The sequence below is a fragment of the Pongo abelii genome, chromosome 23 (genome assembly GCF_028885655.2).
Source record: "Pongo abelii isolate AG06213 chromosome 23, NHGRI_mPonAbe1-v2.0_pri, whole genome shotgun sequence".
Classification (NCBI taxonomy): domain Eukaryota; kingdom Metazoa; phylum Chordata; class Mammalia; order Primates; family Hominidae; genus Pongo; species Pongo abelii.
This window is the reverse complement of record NC_085929.1, coordinates 31873010-31891423: the sequence shown is the minus strand read 5'-3', so window position 1 is coordinate 31891423 and position 18414 is coordinate 31873010. Positions and strand designations below refer to the sequence as shown.

General features: G+C 43.3%; 1 protein-coding gene across 3 annotated transcripts in view; it reads right to left on the bottom strand.

The window, feature by feature from the left end:
• GRK3 (G protein-coupled receptor kinase 3) overlaps positions 1-18414 on the bottom strand; it is a 274428-nt gene that overhangs the window by 202872 nt on the left and 53142 nt on the right. For 2 of the 3 annotated variants that reach the window (XM_063722816.1, XM_063722815.1), the window contains one exon: positions 9239-9290. In XM_063722816.1, the coding sequence (XP_063578886.1) occupies positions 9239-9267 (29 nt within the window). In that variant the 5' untranslated portion in view covers positions 9268-9290. Of the gene's footprint in view, positions 1-9238; positions 9291-10324; positions 10437-18414 lie in introns of those variants that run through there. The other variant, XM_063722817.1, reaches the window with a different exon arrangement.

The following is an 18414-nucleotide window of genomic DNA, read 5'->3' as shown; positions in this document are numbered from 1 at the left end:
GACCAGCCTGACCAACATGGTGAAACCTGACTCTACTAAAAATACAAAAATTAGCCGGGCGTGGTGATGGGCACCTGTAATCCCAGCTACTCAGGAGGCTGAGGCAGGAGAATTGCTTGAACCCGGGAGGCGGAGGTTGCAGTGAGCCGAGATTGCACCACTGCACTCCAGCCTGGGTGACAGAACAAGACTCCATCAAAAAAAATAAATAAAAAAGAAAAAAGAAAAGAAAGGACTTTAGTTTTTAGGGAAGCGATGCCCTTCTCTCCCTATCCTTTCAAACAGAAATTCAATTTTAAAAATCCGGACCCACTGGGATTTTATTCCCCCTTTCTCTACTCACCAAAGTAGTAGCTCATTAAATCCACATTCCAAAGCCTGCTGTAGTCAGAAGGCCCTTTCTGCATCCAGCTCAGCCTTTATTATATCACATGGCTTCATGTGTCATAGTCATTATAAAAACAACTGATTTAGGAAGATACACAAGTTTTGGAAAATCTCCAGAGGATGCAGAGGTACAGAGCAGTGGTTCTCAAGCTTTGGGAGCTGCTAGAATCTTCTGGGCAGGCAAGTGGGGGAGGGAAGGACTGCTTCAAAATGCAGATTCCTGGCCCCAGCCTCAGAGACCCTAAATTGAAATGTCCAGGGTGGGGCCTGAGAGTCTGTTTTTGTGCCAGCTTCTTGGACAACACTGAAGCAGATGTGGTGTGGATCATTCAAGAACCCTATTTGGAAGCTCAGAGGATCAGACCCTTCCACCTGAAGACAAACCCAACAGCCACTCAGTGTATTTATTTTATGGGGGTATATCACAGGGTATGTATTATGGACCGAATGTTTCTGTCTCCCTAAAATTCATGTTAAAGCTGTAACCCCCAATGTGATGTTTTTGGAAATGGGAATCTTTGGGAAGTAATTAGGTTCAGATGAAGTGATGGGGGCCAGGTTCCCATGATGGGATTGGTGTTCTTCCTTAGGACACTTTCTCTCTCTCTCTCTTTTCCCCCCGCCCCCTCTTCCTATCCCTCTCTATCTCTCTCTCTCACTCTCTCTCTCTCTGCCATAGGACACGGTAAGAAGGTGGACACCTGCAAGACAGGAAGAGAGCCCTCACTGGGGAACTGAGTCTGCCGACACCTTGACATTGGACTTCCCAGCCTCCAGATCTGAGAGAAATAAGTTTCTGTTATTTGAGCCACCCAGTCTATGGTATTTTGTGATGGCAGCCTGAGCTGACTAAGACAGTATGTGAGCATGTGAGTGTGGGGGTGTGATACAAAATGAACCAAAGCCAGCTAAAATCTGTCACAGGCTGAAACAACCCATCAGCCAAAAAACTCCAGGTTCAGGCTACATAATATTGTCAGAGATCATCAAGTGCTGGTTTTAAGTAAAATATTTTCTCTAAAACTCATGAATTTAAAAACTCATGAATATGTTACTGTGTTGGAATTGTTTACATACTTTGCATTTTATAAAGGAAAGCTTCATTCAATCAATATAGTCAGGCTCTGACTCTGATAATAAAGATTTTAATTTCTCATGTGTTTGAAACCTCCCCTATGAACTTTATAAAATTAATCAGGAAAAAAGGGAGGAGGAGAAATGAAAATGAAACAAGCTTGTAGCACATTCAGCATTAATTTAAGTCAGCCTGCTCTCTGACCTGCTTCCTCATATTCGTGTGGTACCTATTGTCCTACAATCACGTAGACTCTGTTACAAGATTATAGCTCCCCTTAACTGCTCCATAGATAACAACCTGAACATTACAAAACAATAAGTTTTCCTTTTGAGATAGTCCTTCAGGTCCTGCATACTAGTAAGACTATAAGACTAGCCAATCTGAAGGACCCAATAAGAATCTGACTGCCAAAGAATGCAGTTTTCACATCCTGAAGATTTCATCCCCCTTTCCCTGATCAATCAACAGCCCCAATTCTCTAGTCCCTCACCCTCCATGATCCCCTTAAAAAACCCAGCCCAGAACTCCTTGGGGAGATGGATTTGAGGGTCTCCTCCCATCTCCTCACTCAGTGCCCTATGATCATGGATCTCTTTCTCTGTTGCAAACCTTGCTGTCTTAGTGTAATTGGTCTGTTACTGCACGGTGGACATACAAACCTGTTGGTCCTATAACATGATTGTCCTTCTAGGGATGATCAGCAGAACTGTATTTGCCTGAAAGTGTTCTTAGCTGTAGATGCTGGAGGCATCTGAGTTTTAATTATAATATGTACCTAGATGTGGGTAGGTACAGGCACATGCATTACATACACTGTATCTGACACCTCTTGGGCACCACTGTGGACTTCTGGCCTCTGCTATTTTTGGGACCCTTGGCCACTGGTTCTATTCCAGTTGCCATGGGGGTGATCGACTGTGTGTGGGCTCTGACCACCTCTACACAGGGAAAGCTCTGCAGCCCTTGCTCACCTTCATGTTGATGCTGAGACTTAAGAGCAGCAGAGCTGACTCAGCCACCATTCATAAGCAACTTAAGTTTTTAATGATTGCCCTTTGCAGCAAACCTTTGACAAATCTAGACTGGAAGTTGATGCATCTGTTCCTTCTCCTTCCTGCTCCCAGTTGAATGATCTTTAAACACAGTAATTCATGTAGCCCCGCCAAAGATGGTCCCATGAGAGGGGCAATCAGTAGCTCTTGATACCAAGAGACGACCAGACAGGATCGCATGCTTGTGTTGTCTCTCCTTTCTTCCCTGTCTCATTCCTCTTTTCCTTCACTCATATTTCCCTGAGACTGCACCCCCACTTGTAAAAGAGCAATACATAAGCCTTTGCCTCATGTTCTGCTTTCTGCGAAATGCAGGCTAATGCACACGGACATATAAACTCCATAGGGGCAGAGACTTTTGTCTGTTTTGTTCACTGTTACATCTTCAGCACTTACTGGCACATAGTAGGAGCTTAACCAATATTTGCTAAATGAAAAGCAAATATGCCAGGCTCTGTGCTAATGTCATTTCATTTTCACAACAACCCTGTGACATACGTACTATGATTATCTGTATTTTATAGGTGAGGAAAGAGTCTCAGAGGGGTTAAGCAACTTGTTCAAGGTCACTTAGCAAGAAAGTGATAGAGCTGGGATAGGAACACAGGAGATCTGAGCCACGTTCTAAATGGAAGTTGTACATTCATGCCACTAATCAGCTAATTAAACTGGTAACAGTTAATCAAACTGTTACCTTCTCATTTTAGAGCTCTTCCACCTTCCTTTTTCCTTTTTAATTGTAAAAAAACCCACATAATGTAAAATGTACCACTTCACCCATTTTTAAGTGTACAATTCAGTGGCATTCGTTTACTTGTGTGTTATTGTATAAACATAACTACCATCCATCTCCAGAAGTCTTCGTCTTGCAAAACTGAAACTCCGTACCAATTAAACAATAACTCCCATCTCCTCTTTCCCCGTAGCCCTTGGCAACTACCATTCTATTTCCTATGAATTTTCCTATTCTGGGCAATTCATTGAAATAGAATCACACAGTATTTGTCTTTTTGTGACTGGCTGATTTCATTTAGCATAATATCTTCAAGGTTCATCCATGTTGTAGCATGTGTCATAATTTCCTTCCGTTTTAAGGCTGAAGAGTATTCCACTGTATGGATAGATGACATTTTGTTTATCCATGCATCGCTGGATGGACTCTTGGGTTGTTCCCCATTTAGCTATTGTGAATAATGCTGCTATCAATATGGGAGTACGAATGCCTCTTTGAGACCCTGCTTTCAATTCTTTTGGGTTTATATGCAGAAGTGGATTCCACTTTTTCTTTTATACCACTCACTGCATAATGGTCAAAGAGTCTTGTGCCTCTGATTCTCCACCTTCCTCCTCCCCCAAGCTTCATCACTCCTAGCCAAGGGCCTTTAATTATTCTATGTGGTGTGGTGGGAAAGAAACAAGGGAAATGACAGGAAGGCACCAGGGATGCAGATGTAGTAGGGATGGATGAAATGTTAAGGGGCCACAAGTGAAGACTAACGGAAATGGGATGGAAAGGTGAGGATTGGAGAGCAGGATCCTTCCACCCCAGTGAAACCACCACAGGGACCTTCTTAGGCCCATCATGGTCTGTGAATATTCAAGGACTCCAGTGGCAGCAGGTCACTGCCTCCCAGGAGGTCTTGCCACCTCTCTGGGCCTCATTTTTCATGAGTATAAAACATGTGGCTTGGATAAGTTTAGGGATCTGAGCCAGTAATTTTAAACTCTTATGATACGTCACAACCCGTGCTAAGCACATTTCATGTATTATCTCATTTAATCCTCTCAGTGCTCCCACGAGGTAATTCTCTCAGTGCTCCCAAGAGGTAATCCTCTCAGTGCTCCCACGAGGTAATCCTCTCGGTGCTCCCACGAGGTAATCCTCTCAGTGCTCCCACGAGGTAAGGGCGGTCCCCGTTTTACAGATGAGGGAACAAGCACAGTGTGAATGAATAACTTGCCTGATGCTTTGTTGCCAGGAAATGCTAGAATTTGTATCGCAGAGTTTGCATCTAAGCTCTCTGGACATAATCACTAACCTGTGCTGCCAACTGGCCACAGGCCAGCCTTGGAGATCCCTGAGCCAGGCAGTTCCAGTCCTTTGGCTACCTGTTGTCATCCCTCTTCCCGCAACCCTACTATTGAAGACTATTAGGATTCCCAGAAACAGGAGCATGGTGAGACGGGGAGGGAGAGATGCTACTGACAGCATCGCTCTCTCCCTACAAGGAGAAATTACTAACTTGGCCAAATCATATATAGTAGGGTGAAACTAGGCTCAAAAAATGAAGTTAAATATAAATGAATGAATAAATAAAAAGATATGCAGAGCCAGGCGCAGTGGCTTATGCCTGTAATCCCAGCACTTTGGGAGGCTGAGGCGGGTGGAACACGCAGTCAGGATATAGAGACAATCCTGGTCAACATGGTGAAACCCCGTATCTACTAAAAATACAAAAATTATCTGGGCATGGTGACGCGTGCCTGTAGTCCCAGCTACTCAGGAGGCTGAGGCAGGAGAATCGCTTGAAGCCTGGAGGCAGAGGTTGCAGTGAGCTGAGATCATGCCACTGCACTCCTGCCTGGCAACAGTGCGAGAGACTCCACTCGCACAGAACAGAGCCGTCAGAAATAATGCCACATATCTACAAGTATCTGATCTTTGACAAACCTGACAAAAACAAGAAATGGGGAAAGGATTCCCTATTTAATAAATGGTACTGGGAAAACTGGCTAGCCATATGTAGAAAGGTGAAACTGGATCCCTTCCTTACACCTTATACAAAAATCAATTCAAGATGGATTAAAGACTTAAATGTTAGACCTAAAACCATAAAAACCCTAGAAGAAAACCTAGGCATTACCATTCAGGACATAGGCATGGGCAAGGACTTCATGTCTAAAACACCAAAAGCAATGGCAACAAAAGCCAAAATTGACAAATGGGATCTAATTAAACTCAAGAGCTTCTGCACAGCAAAAGAAACTACCATCAGAGTGAACAGGCAACCTACAAAATGGGAGAAAATTTTCGCAACCTACTCATCTGACAAAGGGCTAATATCCAGAATCTACAATGAACTCCAACAAATTTACAAGAACAAAACAAACAACCCCATCAAAAAGTGGGCGAAGGACATGAACAGACACTTCTCAAAAGAAGACATTGATGCAGCCAAAAAACACATGAAAAAATGCTCACCATCACTGGCCATCAGAGAAATGCAAATCAAAACCACAATGAGATACCATCTCACACCAGTTAGAATGGCAATCATTAAAAAGTCAGGAAACAACAGGTGCTGGAGAGGATGTGGAGAAATAGGAACACTTTTACACTGTTGGTGGGACTGTAAACTAGTTCAACCCTTGTGGAAGTCAGTGTGGCGATTCCTCAGGGATCTAGAACTAGAAATTCCATTCGACCCAGCCATCCCATTACTGGGTATATACCCAAAGGACTATAAATCATGCTGCTGTAAAGAGACATGCACACGTATGTTTATTGCGGCATTATTCACAATAGCAAAGACTTGGAACCAACCAAAATGTCCAACAATGATAGACTGGATTAAGAAAACGTGGCACATATACACCATGGAATACTATGCAGCCATAAAAAATGATGAGTTCACGTCCTTTGTAGGGACATGGATGAAATTGGAAATCATCATTCTCAGTAAACTATCGCAAGAACAAAAAACCAAACACCGCATATTCTCACTCATAGGTGGGAATTGAACAATGAGAACACATGGACACAGGAAGGGGAACATCACACTCTGGGGACTGTTGTGGGGTGGGGGGAGGGGGGAAGGATAGCATTGGGAGATATACCTAATGCTAGATGACGAGTTGGTGGGTGCAGCGCACCAGCATGGCACATGTATACATATGTAACTTTCCTGCACATTGCGCACATGTACCATAAAACCTAAAGTATAATAATAATAATAATAATAATAAAAGAAAAAAAAAAAAGTTTTACCTTGTTACAGATAAATGACAGAGTAAAATTGCATGGTATTTGGGATTTTTGTTCAATAGTAATTAGATTTTAGTTACTCTTGTCACACACAAGAAAGTCACAATGTGAGATGATAGATATGTTAATTTGCTTTATTATAGTAATCATTTTAGTATCTATGTGTCCCAAAACATCATAACATAAACCTCAAATATACACGATAAAATTCGTTTTAACGAATACACAAAATAAAATAAAAATATAAAGATAAACACCTGGAAGGAATGCACAAAATAAAAATAAAATAAAATGTATGAAAATTAAAAAAAAAAAAAAAAGTAGAGGTAAGCAGACTGAGAACCCATATTCTGCTTTATTGCCTCTTAGATTCAAATTTCAGTTGATGGCCAAAACCTACCTGAATTTGCCAAAGATATAAGCCCAAAGTCTCTGAATTTAGCAATTTTGGAACTCTTAAAAACAGAAATTTGTCTTTGCATTTACCTACATAAGCTTTTAAACTTTCCAGGACCCTTCCAGCCTTCTATAGTGGAAAGCACGAGAAGGTCTGATTTCTGGTTTTAGCTGTGTGACCTTGTGCCAGTCACTTGCCCTCTCTGGGCCTCAGTTTCCCTGTGTATCAAATAGTGGTTGGCCTGGATAGACATTAAAGTCCATTCAAGCCATGGCCTGATTTTATGTTCTGGTGCCCATTTCAGCCTCATGATTTATGACTGATGTAGGTGAAGCAGGCACAAGTCTTTGTAAATGACATAGGAGGAAATAGAGGCCAAGAGAGGTGGAGTCATAGTTAACAGTCACTGGCAAGGCTGGGACAGGGACGCCAGCCAGAGTTCTGGGCCACTGACTTGTGGACCTCATAGTCATGTGAACAAGATAGAAGATAAAACCATTAATGTTTTCCTGAGCCTAAGCAAGATACTAGCTCATTCCCTGGACTCAGCCCAGAGCCTGGCAGAGTAGGTGCTCAATAAATACTTGCAGATCAATAAAGGAATAGACGTGAAAGCATAAACACATTGAAACCAAAACATTTTTACCTGCTTTTTAAAGGTAATTTAAAATAACCTTTTTGTTTTAGAATAGTCTTAGATTTACTGAAAAATTGCAAAGGGAGTGCAGAGTGCTCCAACAAACCACACACCCAGTTTCCCCTATTGTTAACATCTTACATTCAGATGATACACTATTCACAATTAATGAACTAATATTCATACATCATTATTGCTATGGTTTGGATGTCCCCTCCAAAACTTATGTTGAAATTTATTTGCCATTGTGATGGTATTAAGAGGTGGGACCACTTAAGAGGTGATTTGATCATGAGGACTTTGTCTTCATGAATGGATTAATGCTGTCATGGGGGAGAGAGGTTAGCTATTGCAGGAGTGGGCTCCTGATAAAAGGATGAGTTCAGCTTGATTTCCTTTTCCTCACATGCTTGCTTACTCTTCCACCTTTTGCCATGGGATGCCACAGCACAAAGGTCCTTGCCAGATACTGGTGCCGTGCTCTTGGACTTTCCAGCCTGCAGAACCATGAGCCAAATACATTTCTTTTCTTTATAAATTACCCAGTCTGTGGTATTGTGTTAGAGCAACACAAAATGGACTAAAACAGTTATTAACTACAGTCTACTTTTTTCAGATTTCTTTAGTTTTTACCTAATGTTCTTTTTCTGGTCCATGGTTTCATCCAGGATACCATATTACACTCATTACTTAGGCAATTGTTAAACTTCCCCTGAGTCCCATATTGCTCCTCTTGTTCACTATTGCCCTACTTCAATCCAGCTTCCACGTTGGAGCCAGCAAGATATTTAAAATACAAGAACCTGATCATTTACCCCACCCTTTGCTTCAAGAAGTCCCCCATGACTTTGAAGAAAGAGTTGCAATTTGTTAAGTGAGTACCCAAGGCATTTTATAGCCTTTAAGGGCCTGAATCTTCCACTCTGTCTTTACTGTGTTGTAAGATGCTGTCAATTGCAAGTTGTGACAAACCCACTTCAAATGGCCTTAAACAATAGACAGTATTGGCTTATGTGATAGTTAATTGTACGTGTCAGTTTCACTGGGCTAAGGGATACACAGATAGCTGGTAAAACATTATTTCTGGTGTGTTCGTGAGGGTGTTGCTGGAAGAGATTAGCATTTGAATCAGTCGACTGAGTAAAGAAGATCCACCTTCAATTATGTAGGTGGGCACCATCCAATCCATTGAGGGCCTGAATAGACCAAAAAGGCAGAGAAAGGGAGAATTTTCTCTCTGCTTGAGCTGGGACATCTGTCTTCTTCTGCCCTCGAACATCAGTGATTCTGGCTCTCAAGCCTTTGGACTCAAAGTGGGACTTACACCATTGGCACCCCTGGTTTGGGGGCCTTCAACTTCGGATAGGAACTACACCACCAGCTTTCCTGGGGCCTCCAGCTTGCAGACAGCAGAGCATGGGACATCTCAGTCTCCACAGTCACATGAGCCAATTGCTCATAATAAATCTCTTTCTATAAATCTCTCTATAGAGAAATATATGTATTTCTGCTTGTTTCTGTTTCTTTGGAGAACCCTGAGTAACACAGCTTATATAAATGAAAAGTCAAACAGGAATGTGGGCTTCAGGCATAGTTTAATCCAGAGGTTTACTCTATCAGCAGGGCTCAGCTCCCTTTCCCTTCTCCTCCAGTCTGCCTTTCTATGTCCATTGATTTTGTCCTTCCTAGAACAGATTCTTACCTGGCAGCAACATAGCCCCAGAGTTCCATGACTCACATCCACACTCCAACACCTAGAAGAAAAAAGAACAAGCTTTTTATCCAGTAAAGAGCTCTGATATTCACTCTGACTGGACTAGCTGAGATCTCATGCCTATGACTGGCCATACCAGTTGGTTCAGGGATTATCACAAGTATTACTAGCATAGCCTTTATTGCATTGAACTACAATTCTGGTTTTGTCATTGGTGTCTCCAATAGATGATGTTATGTTATTCTCCTTCATAACCCCACTGCCTAGGACATAGTCATACTCAAGAAATGTGAATTGGATTTTCTAAGCACAGGGTTAGTTGTCCTCTTCTCTTATCAAACTTTTGTGCTAGCTTAATCCGGGCCTCAGCAGTCTGTGGGCATAAAAGGTGCCCCATTAATAGTTGTAAATACATAAGTAAATACCAACTTGACTGCCTTTTGGCTCCATAGGACCGCAGCTCTTATAATTCCTCCACAGCCAGGTATTCAAGCCCATCTCAGGGGCTGTCTCAGACAGGTTTACAAACACGATTAGTATGTTCCCTGTGGAACAGGCGGGTGCCACTGTCCTTACCAAGTACCATGTCCTTGCTGGGTGCTGCAGTGTCTATCTTTGGGTCTCCATGGTGATCATGGGAGACTTGCGGGGGGTGGGGTCATACACCTTCTCCCTCCTCCTTGTAGTTGATGGGTCCTGCAGCAGTGGGCTTAGGCTCCAGTGTGTTGCAGAGGTCTGCATGGAGCCCATTGTCTGTTCTTTGCTGCCCTCACTCCTCCGGGGCCCCAGACATGAGCCCGTGGACTGGGCCTAAGTAAGAGACCAGAGATGGTCATCTCACTCCACTCAGAATCTCTTCTGCTCTCTGGCCCTGAGATGTGGGATTGGAGCCAAGCCTGTCCTGCTAGATTTCTATTCCTCTGTCCTTTGCACTCAGAGATTCCTGGCTGCACACAGAGACTGCCTCACTGGCAATCAGACCTTCCTGGAAGTATCTGGACCTCTGCAGTGGCCACAGCTTAGGCCTCACCCATAAGGAGTATGTTAGCAAGGATGCCTCAGGGTGTCTAGTACCTTCCAGGTGCAGCAGAGAACGCTGGCCACTGTGCCTTGATTTTTCTGGGCCTTCTGTTGAAATGGGGCAGTATTTCCAACCTCTTGGGGTTCTCTAGGGGGTTAAATGGGATAAAGGACTTGAAAATCCACAGATGATACCTCTTATTTTTCAGGCTGATTTAGGCCCAGCACACTAGACACCCACAGTGCTTATAAATACCTCTCTGGGTATTATCAAACACTTCTAATTACCAAACACACCTGCTTTTCCCAGAAGACATAGGCTCCTAAAAACAAGGGCTATATATGTATGATTTGTATTTGTATATTTAGTTCGCAAACTAAGTTTAGTACAGTATAGACAAAATCAATCAACCAAGCAAGCAAGCAAAGCTGAGATTTATTGTGCACATAGTATGCACCAGATTTTACATCAAGCACTTTTTTTTTTGAGATGGAGTTTTGCTCTTGTTCCACAGGCTGGAGTGCAGTGGCACAATCTCATCTCACTGCAACCTCCACCTCCCGGGTTCAAGCAATTCTCCTGCCTCAGCCTCCTAAGTAGCTGGGATTACAGGGGCCCGCCACCATGCCCAGCTAATTTTTTGTATTTTTAGTAGAGAAAGGGTTTCACCATGTTGGCCAGGCTGGTCTGGAACTCCTGACCTCAGGTGATCCACCCACCTGGGCCTCCAAAAGTCCTGGGATTACAGGCATGAGCCACCATGCCAGGCCTACATCAAGTACTTTCTATTCACCATGTCATTTAACCTTTACAGCAGTCTCACAAAGTAAGGACTAACTTTCTTTCTATATAAGCAAACAGAGGCCTGGTGGGTGGTGTAGTGTAGCAATTTATCCAAGATCACTCAGCAAGTAGGTAGCAGAGCTGGGATTTGAATCTGGGTCTCTCTGACTATTAAGCATACTTTTATATCCCATGTAAACATGCTTCCTAAAGACTATCTTTCTTCAAATCCATAGGTTGTGGATTCAAAGATAGACCGTCTATCTTTGAATCCACAACCTGTGAACACAGTTCTTCTCAGTACATAGAACATGCCAAATGAATGCTTGATTGATTAAATGAAGAAATATAAAAGAATGATAGCTAGCTAGGAAGATGAAGATAGAGACAGATAGATACATAGAGACAGAGAGATGGATAGAAAGATGATAGATATAGATAGATAGGATGGATAGGTAGGTAGGTAGGTAGGTAGGTAGGTTAGGTAGGTAGGTAGGTAGGTAGGTAGATAGATTGATCTACTGATATGTTAGGCGAGAAAGCAAAAGATTCTTTACGGATGGTCTTTCTTCTAAGACCTTGCATCTGATCTTCAAAGCATCTCCCATAACATCATCTGAATGCCCCTGGAACAGAAAGGTCATGTAGGATCAACATCAAGGTGAGGTCTCCATGGTTTGTTTGCCAACAACACTGGATGTGGCTTATCCATCTTTCCCAGGACAGTTTGTATTACAGAACAAGGGAAGCTTATCCAACCTCGGGGTCTAGAGCCCGAAGGACATTAGAATGTAGAAGCTTCATTCCATGATGACAGTAATCCAGGTGGGGAGGGGTATGCACAAGGCTAGAAAATGAGACAATCTCGGCCGGGCGCAGTGGCTCATGCCTGTAATCCCAGCACTTTGGGAGTCCGAGGCAGGTGGATCACGAGTTCAGAAGATCGAGACCATCCTGGATAACATGGTGAAACCCTGTCTCTACCGAAAATACAAAAAATTAGCCAGGCGCGGTGGCGGGTGCCTGTAGTCCCAGCTACTCAGGAGGCCGAGGCGGGAGAATGGCGTGAACCCAGGAGGCGGAGCTTGCCATGAGCTGAGATCGCGCCACTGCACTCCAGCCTGGGCGACAGAGCGAGACTCCGTCTCAAAAAAAAAGAAAAGAAAATGAGACAATGTCATTGTCAACATTGCACAGGCATGTAGGAGTTCTTCCACGTGACCCATTTCTGTGTACTGTTGGCCTCGGAACAACACAGGTTTGAAATGTGCAGGTCCACGTATGGGTGTATTTTCTTCTGTCTCTGCCACCCTGAGACAGCAAGACCAACCCCTCCTAATCTTCCTCTCCCTCAGCCTACTCGGCGTGAAGACAATGAGGATGAAGACCTTTATGATGATCCACTTCCACTTAATAAGTAGTAAATCTATTTTATTTTCCTTAAGATTTCCTTAACATTTTCTTTTCTCTAGCTTACATTATCATAAGAATATAATATAAAATATGAATAGCATCCAAAATATATGCTAATTGACTGTTTATGTTATTGGTAAGGTTTCTGGTCAACAGTAGGCTATCAGTCATTAAGATTTTGGGGAGTCAGGCCGGGCATAGTGGCTCATGCCTGTAATCTTAGCACTTTGAGAGGCTGAGGCTGGAAGATTGCTTGAGCCCAGGAGTTCGAGACCAGCCTGGGTAACAAATCAAGACCCCCATCTCTACAAAAGATACAAAAATTAGCCAGGCACAGAGGCATGTGCCTGTAGTCCCAGCTAATCAGGAGGCTGAGGGAGGAGAATTGCTTGAGCACAGGAGATTGAGGCTGCAGTGAGCTATAATCCCTCTTTTGCACTCTAGCCTGGGCAATAGAGCAAGACTCTGTCTCTAAAAAATACAGATAAAATAAATAACTTGTAAAAAAGATTTTAGGGATTAAAAATGTATACCTAGATTTTCAAATGCATAGAGTAAACTTAGATTTTCAACCCTTGTATTGGTCAAGGATCAATTGTATAATCAAAAGCAAGGCTCTAGCCTGGCTTGAAGGATTTAATTTCAGCAGTCGCCCAAAATTCTCTCTATGTGGCCATTTTGCCAGGAAGGACAGCCCCATGGCAAGTTCCAACAGCACCAAAACATGAAAAGTGATCTGGAATGGGAGTGAGGAGGCATACAACATAGTCCTAGCTCTGCCACTAACAGGCTGTGTGACTCTGAACCCAGGGACTCAGTTTCACCCCCATCTCCTATTATCCCAACTCCAAATGCTATGACATCATGTCAATAGCTCGAAATTGGCCATGATGGCAGTATTTACACCACAGAAATTAGCCAATGCTAAATCAGAGCCTTTTTTTTGAAAGCCAGTTATTCAACATTTGCTAGCACACCACTGGAAGGGGCCAAAATTTATTGAACACCTAGTAAATGTCAGGTACCTAATGTATACCATCTCTTCTTTTTTCTTTTATTTATTTATTTATTTATTTATTTATTTTGAGATGGAGTTTCACACTGTTGCCTGGGCTGGAGTGCAATGGCGTGAACTCGGTTCATTGCAACCTCTGCCTCCCAGGTTCAAGCGATTCTCCTGCCTCAGCCTCCCGAGTAGCTAAGATTACAGGCACCCACCACCACACCCGGCTAATTTTTTGTATTTTTGGTAGAGGCGGGGTTTCATTATGATGGCCAGGCTTCTCTCGAACTCCTGACCTCATGATTCGCCTGCCTCGGCCTCCCAAAGTGCTAGGATTACAGGCGTGAGCCACAGTGCCCAGCCGGCAATGTACACCATTTCTTCTAACCCTCAAAACGTCATGACAAATTCTGTGAGGCTCAAAGAGATTCACTAATGTGCCCATTGTCATCCAGCAACTAGGAGATGAGGCTGGGACTTAAAAACACAGGACTTATGTTTATTGTGGCATTATTCACAATAGCAAAGACTTGGAACCAACCCAAATGTCCAACAATGATAGACTGGATTAAGAAAATGTGGCACATATACACCATGGAATACTATGCAGCCATAAAAAATGATGAGTTCATGTCCTTTGTAGGGACATAGATGAAATTGGAAATCATCATTCTCAGTAAACTATCACAAGAACAAAAAACCAAACACCGCATATTCTCACTCATAGGTGGGAAGTGAACAATGAGAACACACGGACACAGGAAGGGGAACATCACACTCTGGGGACTGTTGTGGGGTGGGGGGAGGGGGGAGGGATAGCATTGGGAGATATACCTAATGCTAGATGACGAGTTATTGGGTGCAGTGCACCAGCATGGCACATGTATACATATGTAACTAACCTGCACATTGCACACATGTACCCTAAAAGCTAAAGTATAATAATAATAAATAAAAAATAAAAAATAAATAAATAAATAAAAAACACAGGACTTAATCCAAAACCCATGATATCTTTCCATCTCCATACTTGCCTCTCTGAATTTGGAAAGGCAAATATGACAAGAAGCCACAAATATAGCTGGGTCACACCCTTGAAAGGTACCCTGAGGCTAGAGGGGTGTCAGCAATAGAAGTGCCAGTTCTTGTTTCTCTATCGAACAAAAATTCTCTGATATTCTCAATTGTCCTTAAGATTTTCCAGTTCATGCTGTCAATGCAGAATTGACCCAGAATCTACTTTTTCCGTTACACTCCCCCGGTAGCTTTTGTATTACGTAAAATTCGAGTCAAATTATTTGGAGCCTTTGGCAAATGTCAATTTAAGGGGCTTACTTTGGGTATTGAAAGTCAATAACATTGTAAATTTACCACTGTGCAAGGCTGTTTGATGTACGTATCATGCCTGAGTCCATCAGAGGACATGTCCGTGCATGTTTGGTCATAGGTAAAGCCTGCAGTTCCCATCATTGACAAGGCTATCAATGAGAGGTTTTATGTAAGCTAATACGGGGGCAAATACACAATTTCATGCAAGCACACCACCACTTTTGTTTATTAATGGTTTACTCCCCCAAAGACTGTCCTTCTTTCTCTTTCACCAAGAAGAAATAGCTCTCAACTGAGTCTTTTTGATAGCAATCCAGCAGAAACAAATGATGGGGTTCATCATCAAAGAAGTTTTGAACAAAAGTCACATGCCCTTATTGAGATAAATTGAATGCCCAGAACAGTGATTTTTTTTTCATGGTCCCTGTCATTTTAAGGCAGCTCATGCATCTGCCACTTATTCAAGATTGAATCAAGGTGAGCTTATTGGTTTTCCTGTGACCGCAAGGATGACCTTCTCACTCCGTGCATGACTGACTTTTAATCTATGGCAGACATTCAATGGCTTTGTAGCAGAAATGGTTCAGTCCTATGTCAGGCTCTTCCTGGAAATGTCTCTCTGGACCCTTTCTGGGAATGCCATTGAGCAACCTAGATTTTCCTTGTAGCTTGACTCCCCACCCCTTAAAATTATATGCCATTAAGCTCAATGAGCCCAATTAAGTACATGTGGGTGGAAATCCCTATCACATAGATTGTCTCCCAGCCAATGTGGCTGATGGCCCATCTGCAGCATTTCACCACTGGGATACAGCACTTTAAATTGAAGCAGTCTCCAACTCCTTGGTAACAAGGGTAGAAATATTTAAGGAGGAAGATTTCGGCTTGAAAGGTGTGTGGCTCATGGCTGTGAGGAGCTGTGTGTGCCCTACAGTTAGAGAGTAAATGCCAGGAATCTAAATGGGTTTGTCCCTGACTTGCTGTGGGAGTTTAGCCAAGTCACTCACTCTGATCTGGGTCTCAGATTTCCTGTCTATAAAGTATGAGGGTTGGGCTTAACCAGGGGTGGAGAAATCAAATGGCTTCAGAGGCAAAGCAGGTAAAGAAGTGATTTCAGAGGGCTGGATTAAGAATTTAGGGAAACCAGAAAGTGCATGCCCCACGTAAGAGAAAACCATTAACAATATCGACAAGGATAATACAAATAATAGTAATAACAGGAGACACAGTTGAGCGCTTATTATTCCAGGCACTATCCTAAACCCTTTCCATGTATTAACTCGTGTTTCTCATAACACCCTCTGAGGTAGGCCCTATTCCCATTTTACAAATGAGGAAATGGAGGCACAGAGATGTTCAGAAACTGGCCCCAGAGGCACACTGCTGATAAATGAGAGAGTTCCTCTTTGAGTAACATTAGAAATGGGCTGGGTGCAGTGGCTCATGCCTGTAATCCCAGCACTTTGGGAGGCCGAGGCAGGCCGATCATGAGGTCAGGAGATCGAGACCATCCCGGCTAACATGGTGAAACCCCATCTCTAAATGCAAATTATTAGCCGGGCGTGGTGGTGGGCGCCTGTAGTCCCAGCTACTCAGGAGGCTGAGGCAGGAGAATGGCGTGAACCCGGGAGGCGGAGCTTGCAGTGAGCCGAGATCACGCCACTGCACTCCAGCCTGGGCGACAGAGCGAGACTCCTTCTCAAAAAAAAAAAAAAAGATTAGGAATACATTGCCAGTTTTCAACCTTTAGACTAGGAGGTCTCCAAAATTCTTCCAGCTCTAACAGTCTGAATCTCTATGGAATGCAGTCTGCACACAGTAGGTGTTCTGTAAAGATTAGTCAGATAAATAAGAATCAAATTTTTGGTACTAAGCAGCAGTTACTGAACAGTTATTTGCCAAACTCCATGGTAAAGACCTGTAGACATTCATCCATTGATCAGCCCAAACCCATTTGCAGGTGATGAACCTGAGGTTCTCTATAACATGCACTGCGTCAAGGTCATATAGCTAGGAGTGATGAACCTGGGGTTTAGCGCCAGGTCTAAACCATGCTACCAACTAGAGCAGGGATTGGCGACCTATGGCCTGAGGGCCAAATTGGGCTCACCTGTTTCTGTAAAAGTAAAGTTCTGTTGGAACACAGCCACACTCACTCATTCATTTATGTATTTATTGTCTGTGGCTGCTTTCATGCAGCCAGAATTGAGTAGTTACAATAGAGACAGAGTGGCCCACAAAGCCTCAACTATTATCTCTCTAGCTCTTTACAGAAAAAGTTTGCTGACACCTGGACTAGAAGTGGAAAGAAACCAGCCATCAGAAGCAATGGAGACAGTAAAGAGGTAAGGAATGCGTAGGCTTTGGCAGGGCCCAGGGTGGTCAGCAATGGCATCTTTAAGAGGTAGGTAGATGAAAGGAAAAGGAATTCAAAATCTGGACAAAGACTTGGCTCAGGAAAGAAAATTTCAGATGTGGAAGAAAAGCAAGCTACAGGGCAGTTATTCTGGGCAGTAAATGACACATTTTCTTTTCTTTTTTCTTTTTTTTTTTTTTTTTTGAGACAGAGTCTTGCTCTGTCACCAGGCTGGAGTACAGTGGCGCTATCTCTGCTCACTGCAACCTCCGCCTCCCGGGTTCAAGCGATTCTCCTGCCTTAGCCTCCCCAGTAGCTGGGACTACAGGGGCACGCCACCAAGCCCAGCTAATTTTTGTGTGTTTTTAGTAGAAACAGGGTTTCACCATGTTGGCCAGGATGGTCTCGATCTCCTGACCTCGTGATTTGCCCACCTTGGCCTCCCAAAGTGCTGGGATTACAGGCATGAGCCACCGTGCCTGGCCAGTAAATGGTACTTCTAAAAGGCAAGAGATTGGATCAGATCCTGGGCTGATTTTGAAGGAGATGTTGTTGCTGTTCACTCAGGTGATCGATACTGCATTCACCAGGAGAAAGAGTCCAGCAGTGAGACATGCTGGAGTGCAAGGAAAGGAAACTGGATTTCAGATGCAGGAAGCCTTTTCCTTCATTCACTCCTTCCTTCACTGATACATTTCTCAAACATCCACTAGGTACCAGGCATCACACATTCCACTGAATGAGGAAGGGGGTGGGGCAGAGAGTATAAAGAGAGTAGGGCATAAAGAAAAACAAGAAAGATATAGAGAAGGGAGAAACGGAAATGAGAAAGAGAGAGAGAAAAACAAGTAGAGGGAAAAGGAAAAAAGCAGTAAGGGAAACATACAGAAATATAGAAATAGAGAAGCAAGAGGATAAGAGAGACAGTCAGGAAATGAAAAGGGTACAAGGAAACACTAAAGCGTGAGCTGTGAGCTTCAGGGTATATACTTACCTTTCATTGCTTCCTTATGCAATGATGACCAGCCATGGTTCACGGCTCTTACACCACTCTGAATCCTTAAGCCTTCAGAAACTGTGGTCCACCTGGTTCTGAAGGGGGGAAATTCATCTCTGACTTGCCACGCAGCATCCAGAACATCATGGCCCAGTGAGGTGGGTGAAATTAAACTTGGACATTGGACCTCACCATAAGCAGAACATTCCCCACCACGGGGATTCAAGAAAAGAATTCTAGAAGTCTAACAGTCTGAGGAAAT